The sequence below is a fragment of the Gracilinanus agilis genome, chromosome 1 (assembly GCF_016433145.1).
Source record: "Gracilinanus agilis isolate LMUSP501 chromosome 1, AgileGrace, whole genome shotgun sequence".
In the NCBI taxonomy this organism is placed as follows: domain Eukaryota; kingdom Metazoa; phylum Chordata; class Mammalia; order Didelphimorphia; family Didelphidae; genus Gracilinanus; species Gracilinanus agilis.
This window is the reverse complement of record NC_058130.1, coordinates 135,997,715-136,006,042: the sequence shown is the minus strand read 5'-3', so window position 1 is coordinate 136,006,042 and position 8,328 is coordinate 135,997,715. Positions and strand designations below refer to the sequence as shown.

Here is an 8,328-nt window from a genome sequence, read left to right as displayed (position 1 = left end):
ACACAAATAGGCTTTGGGACCAATGATTTGATCTCCCTTTAGAAAGACTCTGGGGATTGAGGAGGTATGAAGTTGACCAAAAAGTCCAGCTGAGTTTTGCTTATTACCTGCTCCCTGAAAGGGTGGAACACAGAAGGTTTAGGACAAACACTTTCATTCTCCAAGATCATTTAACATGGAAATGAAAATCAGCTTAAAGATTCCCTGGCAGGAGATGCTTCCCAACTTTCAACTATTTCAGCAAATTCACATTACTATTATCTGAAGAACTCTCCTTTCTCCAAGAGGGAAAGGTATAAATCTTAGGGCTTGCAGTGACAAGTTAATCCATTTACCAATGTCAAGGTAGGTCTGAGTGTCAGCCACTTCCATGGTGAATGAACTCAATGAGAAGAAATAGAGCCTCTGGTGAGTAGTAGAAGAAACTTGGGGTGGGGAAAGGGGGCTATTCCTTAATTATCAAGAATTATATTTATGAATAGGAGATGGTATAGCAACTGCACTGAGGACTAATTCTCAACAGGAAGGAACTAAATTTGCTTCCACATTATAGGATTAGTTCTAAAAATAAAACCCTACTTAGGAATTCTTAGATCTTTGTGGGTTGAGTGACCAAGAATGGTGGACAAGCCCTCTATTTTTTTAGAGACTTACAAGCTGTATGATTAAAGAAAGATATATGTGAAAAGCAGGTTGATAGAACAGCTGTCCAGCCTGAGAAGGTATGTTTCGATCCCATCTCTGTCCCAAAGGCACTTCCTTGCTTGAAGCTATTGATCACTCTGTGGCCAAAGGACAGAAATCACTGATTTCTAGCACCTCTGTTGTGGTGAGTACCAGAATGTTTCAAAGGCCCGTGAGATAGATTCTAAGCAAAGGTATTAAAGTCTGAATTGGGACTGGGTAGATGAGTCTGTTCTCCCAAGTGTTTCTACTTGGTGGAAGCAGTAAACTTGGACAGGAAAAGTACTATTACAATACCACAAAAGTCAAAATTAGCTTTATTGAAGTATAGAAACATCTCTTATGGTTTATAGGTTTTATAATAAAGACTTTAATGTTCCCCAAAGATATATTTTTTGAGGGTTCCTCAGTAAAATCATTGTTTATCAGAAAGAATGAAAATTGTTCTGCAGCATAAAATCCATTGGCTACACTCTTTTTTTTTTTAAACCCTTGTACTTCGGTGTATTGTCTCATAGGTGGAAGATTGGTAAGGGTGGGCAATGGGGGTCAAGTGACTTGCCCAGGGTCACACAGCTGGGAAGTGGCTGAGGCTGGGTTTGAACCTGGGACCTCCTGTCTCTAGGCCTGACTCTCACTCCACTGAGCTACCCAGCTGCCCCCGCTACACTCTTTACTAACAAGCCAGTGCACTGTCATGACCAACTACACCAAGAATTCAAATATCTATTGTACTACAGATGTCTCCTCTCCTACAAGAGGAGGTTTTACCTGTAGCTGAGATTAAGTTGATCCCGAAGGCTGAATAGTACAGCTTAACTGACCCTTCTGTTCCCTTTAAACTGAAAACAACTGCTGTGGTTGGGAATGGGCCGAGTCTTGATTCTCAGAATTCTGGTTCTGCAAGCAATAATTTTTACTCAAGGCACTGGTCTTCCTCTGCAGTTTTGGATAATTGTCTTACTCTAGTAGTCTGTTTAGTAGGCCTAATGCTAATATTCAAAACTGTAAAAACCAAAACACTCACCTCCCACTCTCCTCCAGGAGATAGAGAGAAGTTCTAGCTTTGGACATAAACTAGTCAGAAATGTATCTGGTTGACTTTCAGAGAAGCCTTCGATGAGCTTTCCCTTATGCCAATTATCTGACATTTATGAGAGTACTTTGTTCACACCTACCATTGTCTCACTGAATTTCTACAACACTCTCAAGTAGGTAATACTATACTAATTTTGCAGATGTGGAAACTGAGGCATATAGCAAGGGAAAGTGATTTTGCAAGCGTCACAAAGCTATTTAAGGATTCTCCAGGGTCTCCTCTACCTGTGCCAGGTTGCCTCACCTAAACCAATGGAAATGGCTATTATTTTCTTCATTCATCTGGAGCAAGAGGAATAAAGGATCAGAGTCCCTTACTGTATAGGCAAGATGCCTCGCCATTAGAAGAGTAGAGTTGATTATGACTCCTGGGATGAAATAATTTTCATCTTTCTGGTGTTTTACAGTATTAGCAGAATAAATCTGAGGCTTAAATGGCACAAAGGTCATTGACAACCCAGGACTTAAGTTACAGCCACTTTCTAGACTGGGCTTCAGAAGGGAGCTTTGCCTTTTGAATTGAGAACACTGCTGCAAGGACAGTGTAAAAGGCTGCCTCCAGAGACCAGTTGAAGAGAGGCTCAGAAGGGTCATTACTCCTTTCTAGTGCTCTTTTCTCCTAAGGAATTCTCCTGGCATGCCACATGTGCTTCTCTTAAGCAGTGCAAGCTTCCAGGCCCTTCTCCAGTTCATGGATGCCTCTCAGATGATTCAGTAGCAGCCATGACAAGGGGAAACTAAGTATTTTGGTCATCAAGAGCTGCCACCAGTCTTTGGTCAGGGCTCATGATAATGCTCAGAGCTACAAAGGCGCAAGCATTCTAGTCTGTCCCTATAGGAGGACTACTGGTCAGCATACCATTGATTTCAAAAAAAGGATACATGATGCCCTGGGCAGCTTTGACTCAAGATTACAGTACAGACTGAGAAGGAAAAACATTCAGCACCAGAAGCTCGACTTCAATCCCTTTATTTCTTAGGTTTACACATATTCTGACCCCTGCCCACCTCCAGGTTTCCCATTTTCTTCTTGGCACATGATCTGGGTGAGGGTTTCAAGGTTTACAATGATCTGCTTTTCAAGGAAGGGCAAAGCCCACGGTCCCCTACTCTTCATTCATTAAAGCCACTGGTACTTTCAGTACAGATAAAATCAAGCTGTCACATCTGCCCAAACTATAAAAATCACACACCAAAGTGTGCTGCTTCCCACAGCAAACAGGAGTAAGGCCATGGGCACATGTAAAACATTTATAAAAGGACCACCCACTTATTTATGCAAGGGTCAGTGACAGAAGGAACCCTCAAACCCAAACTTCATCAAAGCAGGTCTCATTCCCAGAGTATAGAAAAACAGCAACACACAGGAGAGTGAATCTGGGAAAGAGTCAGCCTGGGAGGCTATGGCAGTGGGGAGGGCCAGAGAGAGGCTGCCAGCCAGGCCTGGACCAAGGTGGCAAGAATATGCACCAAGGCCATCAGACAGTGGTTAGAGGGCAGACAAAAAGCACCCGGTGCTGCAGAAACAGCACACTACCCAAGATGTCATGGGCAAAACTGGTGTTTATCTATTAATGAAGGAATTACTAACCAGATACTTTTAAGAATCCCCCAGGGGTCCCTGGCAATTATTAAAAAACATTACAGTGCTGTTGCCTGACAATGAGCCACCAGCCACATACCCTACAGTACCGTCAAGGGCCCAGCATGCATAGTGACTAAGAGGATCCAAGGGAAGCCAATGAAGGTTACCCAATGAGGGCTATTAAAAGCTCAGTATAACTCCCAGCAAGCATAGGCAGAAGAAATTATGCTTTGCTCTAATAGATGGGGGAAACAAGTATGAGTACATTAAGGGGAATCATGTGTTAATACTCGAAGGCTTTATCATACAATTACCTTTCACTGAGACAAATCCAGTGTGTACCAAACCCCTAAAAAACTGTGCTTAAAATGGAGGCTTCTGGCTGAGGGCCAACCTTTTGAAGACTCAAACTTCTATAGCTGGGAAAGTGGGGGAATGAGGTTCAGGGAGGGGGAAGCAATGCCACAACCAATGACATGGGATGACAGGAGATGCTGTGAACAGCAATGAGAAGGAGCTTCCAGACCCCATGACTCCACAGCAATGATTCTTTGATTCTTGTGCTCACTGACCAGAGGAGTCAGATGGTACAAGGACAGCAGGTCTCAGACCAGAGGAACAAACATGGTGGCTATGGAGCAGCAGACATTGGTGGGAACAGCAGATGACCATCCATCTTGCATTGCTCAGGAAGCTCAGGCTGCTAACAGTCAGAAGTCACTTTGGGAAGGATGGGCTCTAACTCCAATGTTCCCCAGGTCCAACCAGACTTGTTGGGCTCTCAAGGCTGCCCTTAGAAGAGGGAGAGAACAGATTCAAGGTCCCCTTGGGCCGACTAGGAGCCAAGAGGGAGGGGATTTCACTGGTGGTCATAACACCTCGAGCTGTCCTTTGGAGAGCAGGTGAGGTTTTTCATAAGCCCAGCTCCAGGAAAAACATTTCACTTTGTGTGGCGCTGCTTGTCCTAAGGTCACTTTTCCATTTCCCCTGACCCAATCCAAACCAACCACAGCTCTGGAGACAGGGCAACCAGGCACCTTGTCATGTGCTCTGAGATGGGGGAGGCACAGGCTGGTTGTGGGGAACGTACAGGGGAGAAGAGAAGAACGTGAAGCATCTACCGCAGCCTCAGGACTCTTTCAGGAAATCCCCAGAGAGATTCCTGGGCAGTGTGTTGAACTGTGCAAAACAAACAAGCCAAGTTTAGCCACTGGCCATGACAGGGTCAGTGGGAGTGTAACAGCAGGTGTAACAGACTCTGTGACTCCTCCTTGGTGCAGCAGGGCTGGGTCCCCATATCTTCTCTACATGGGTATGCACAGACACAAGCTCCCTCACCCATCTACTCTCAAAAAAGGAGCATAACTAGAAAGGAAAGTTAAACTCATTTGATCCTTTCAGGTAAAGAAACATAAAAGGACAGAATAAAAATGGAATCCAATGGCAATAAACCAGAGAGAGAAAAATATTAAAATGTAAACCAATCTACCCACAATATATGTCAAATTAAAATACTGAACCAGAACCTGGAGCAGCCAGGTTTGCACTTGAGGAGGCAGCTTGGAAGTCAGGGAGGTCTTTTCACTTCCAGGGCCTCCAGAGAAACAAGGCCTCAGATGAGAGTGCTAAAGAACATGAGGAGGCAGAGGGTTTCCAGTGGTCACTAACACTTGCCCTGCGGAGAGTTGTTGATGCCAAACCCCTCACGTCTGAGCCAAGGAAAGCTCTTCCAACCCTCCTTTTCCTAATCTGTATCTTGCAAGGTCTTTTCTTGTCACCATCCCAACCACCTGTAAGGACAAAACCAAACAAGATATGTCAGAGGGAACAGACAATAGACCCCAAACTTCTGACAGTGTCACTAGAACATCTGCAGCGAAATGTTTGACCATCTCTTCCTCTGATTGAATACTGAAATGGTACAAAAGACCTGAAAGAGCCAAGAGTTTTAGCTGCCTCCCTTTTGGCTCTGTCAAAAGAACTGGATGCTAAGATTAATGGCACAATGGCTGCACTAGACACACTTTTGTTCTGCTAGAGTCAGAGAGTGGCCACTTTGAATAACAAAAATAGGGAGGGCCGTTACAGACAAATAGCCTTTGAGGCTCGGGAAGGCAGATCTCTTTCTGAGATGGTCACTTTGATGACAAAGGAAAAAGGCATAGGGAAAGACAGCTCTATCCCAGGTTCCTTCAGGAGACAGGATTTAAGGCATGGGGAAAGACAGCTCTATCCCAGGTTCCTTCAGGAGACAGGATTTAAGGAAAAGAGGTAAAAGAAACTTTGCTATCCTATTCAGTAATGTTCAACTACTATGTTAGTGCAGAGCAAACTTTTTTTCCCCATGAACCCAAACTCACCTGATTATGATTATCTACCACCACCAAATGTCTGAGTCCTAGAGCTCGGAACAGCTTGAATACCCTTGGAAGTGATGCCTCCTGAAAATTAGTCAAACTTTTAGTCTTTAGGCCACTTTGTTAATTATCACAGCTTTCTGAAAGACTGCCCACAGGAGGCATTCAACTGCGGAAAGACAATTTCCTCAAAGCTAGTCAGGTCCCAGATCTCATAAGCACGCCTGATCCACCCTGAAAGGTCTCAAAGCATTGCTGACACCTGGCAAAATTGATCGGGCATACTTAAGAGGGTTATCCCACTTCCTATGTCTCATGTTAGGGCAGGTTGGGCATCTCCCACAGCACAGAACTAGAATAGCCCCTGAATTATAAGTGGACAGCCACATACTCTACAGAAATAAGCTTTACACATCAGTTTGATGTCTAGAATTAAAAAAAAAAAACATTAAATTCCTTTGATACTTTGAGTTGTATGACCACGGGCAAGTCACTTAACCCTAATCATCTAGCTCTTTCTGTTCTGTCTTAGAATTGATACTAAGGAGGCAGCTAGGTGGCTCAGTGGATTGAGAGCCAGGCCTGGAGATGGGAGGTCCTGGGTTCAAATCTGGCCTCAGACAATTCCTAGCTGTGTGACCCTAGGCAAGTCACTTAACCCTAGTTACCTAGCCCTCAAGTGCTGAGGATACGAAGGCAAAAATCAAAATCCCTGCCCTCAAGGTGCTTACACTCTCCTGGGGTGAGTGATGGTGGCTTATTCTCTCTAGACCAGTTTTTTTTTTAATTAAAAAAAATTTTTTTAAATACCCCTACCTTGTTTGTTTTTTAATCAACATCTCCATGAAAACAAAATAGAAAAGAGGCTTTTTCTTAAAACCCTTAATCTTCACCTTATAATTAATACTGTGTATTGGTTCCAAAGCAGAAAAGTGATAAGGACTAGGCAATGGGGGTTAAGTGACTTGCCTTCTGCCATATAGCTAGGAAGTATCTGAGGTCAGATTTGAACCCAGGACCTTCCATCTCTAGGCCTCGTGCTCTATCTACTGAGCCACCTAGCTGCCCCCAAGGACCAATTCTAACATTTGGAAAAGAAAACTCTGTGATTGACTTTATTAACATACTGAATTCAAAATATTCTAACTTTTCCTTTGTGTGACTGTCCAAGTGTACTTTGTGAAAGGCAGAAAGAGCCAAAGGACAAATACTGCTGCTTCCCCTTCAACATCTCAGGAAGTTGGTCACAGAGACTGACTAGCTATCTACTCCGTACCTTCAGGATAGCCCTCTCATTTTTCAGTTTAGGGAGCTAACTGGAGTTTAGGGAGCAGTTCTGGTGCCCACCTGCTTCCAACCCTGGAGTGTTCTGGCCAGTTACCTGAGGCACTGTGTATGGGGAGGGGTTCATGAACTCAGTGAGGTCCATCATGCATTCCCGTTCATCCTGAGACACATGAATTGACTGGATGGGTGGGAATCGGGGATAGGCGTCTCGAAAGTCCTTCAGTTTCAGTCTCCTTTGGACCAGGTTTAGACTGGCTCTCTCCACAAACACCTAAAGTGGAGACAGAGAAAAGGAAAAAACATTCTTTGATCTCTCAGGGTTTTCCTTAGATATTGCATCAGTGATGGTAGGCATTGTGGGTTTTTTTTTATAAAACCCTTGTACTTCGGTGTATTGTCTCATAGGTGGAAGATTGGTAAGGGTGGGCAATGGGGGTCAAGTGACTTGCCCAGGGTCACACAGCTGGGAAGTGGCTGAGGCCAGGTTTGAACCCAGGACCTCCTGTCTCTAGGCCTGACTCTCACTCCACTGAGCTACCCAGCTGCCCCCGTGGTTTTTGTTTTTAACTTTATTTTCAGTTCCAAATTCTCTCCTTTCCCCTCCCTCACCCATTAAGAAGGCAAGAAAAATAAAACCTATTACAAATATGTATAGTTACACAATACAAATTCCCATGTTAATGTCCCATCCTTTCCTCCCTCCAATAAAAAAAAAAAAAGAAAAGAACATAAACTTCTAGTTGCATTGGGTCCATTGCTTTTATCTCTGGAGATGGATAGCACATTTTATCAAGAGTCCTTTAGAATTATGGCAGGTCACTTTGTTGATCAGTTATTCAGTCTTTCTGAGTTAACTGTCTTTATGACATTGTTGTTACTGTATAAATTGTTCTCTTAGTTCTGCTAAGTTCATATAAATTTCCCCAGGTTTCTCTGAGGCCATCTCTTTCATTGTTTCTTATGGCATGATATAAAATTCTATTATACTTAGATACTGCTATTTATTCATTCTCCAGTTCACAGGCAACTCCTCAGTTTCCAAATTTTTGCCACCACAAGAAGAACAAAAGAATCGTTATAAATATTTTTGTACATGTCTCCTTTCTCTTTTTCTTTGACGTCTTTAGGGTATAGACCTAGTAGTGGTATCACTAGGGTAAAAAGCATGCACAGCTTAATAGCCTTTTGGGCATCATTCCAAATTGTTCTCCAGAATGGTGGTGATGGACATCTCAAATCTTAGCATTTCTGTTGCTGTCACATAGGTATATAGTCTTTGAAATCTGAACTCTAAGCTGGAAGGTAGTAACTACTACC

The 8,328-nt window shown here is 43.4% G+C and overlaps 1 protein-coding gene across 1 annotated transcript in view; it reads right to left on the bottom strand.

The window, feature by feature from the left end:
* Positions 1-2,741: 2,741 nt before the first annotated feature.
* Positions 2,742-8,328, bottom strand: part of CLCN7 (chloride voltage-gated channel 7) — a 47,026-nt gene continuing 41,439 nt past the window's right edge. The window contains exons 23-26 of the mRNA XM_044657468.1: positions 7,106-7,282; positions 5,728-5,808; positions 4,894-5,157; positions 2,742-4,546 (exon numbers count right to left, since the gene is read on the bottom strand). Coding sequence (XP_044513403.1) covers positions 5,071-5,157; positions 5,728-5,808; positions 7,106-7,282 — 345 coding nt within the window. The 3' untranslated portion in view covers positions 2,742-4,546; positions 4,894-5,070. The remainder of the gene's footprint in view (positions 4,547-4,893; positions 5,158-5,727; positions 5,809-7,105; positions 7,283-8,328) is intronic.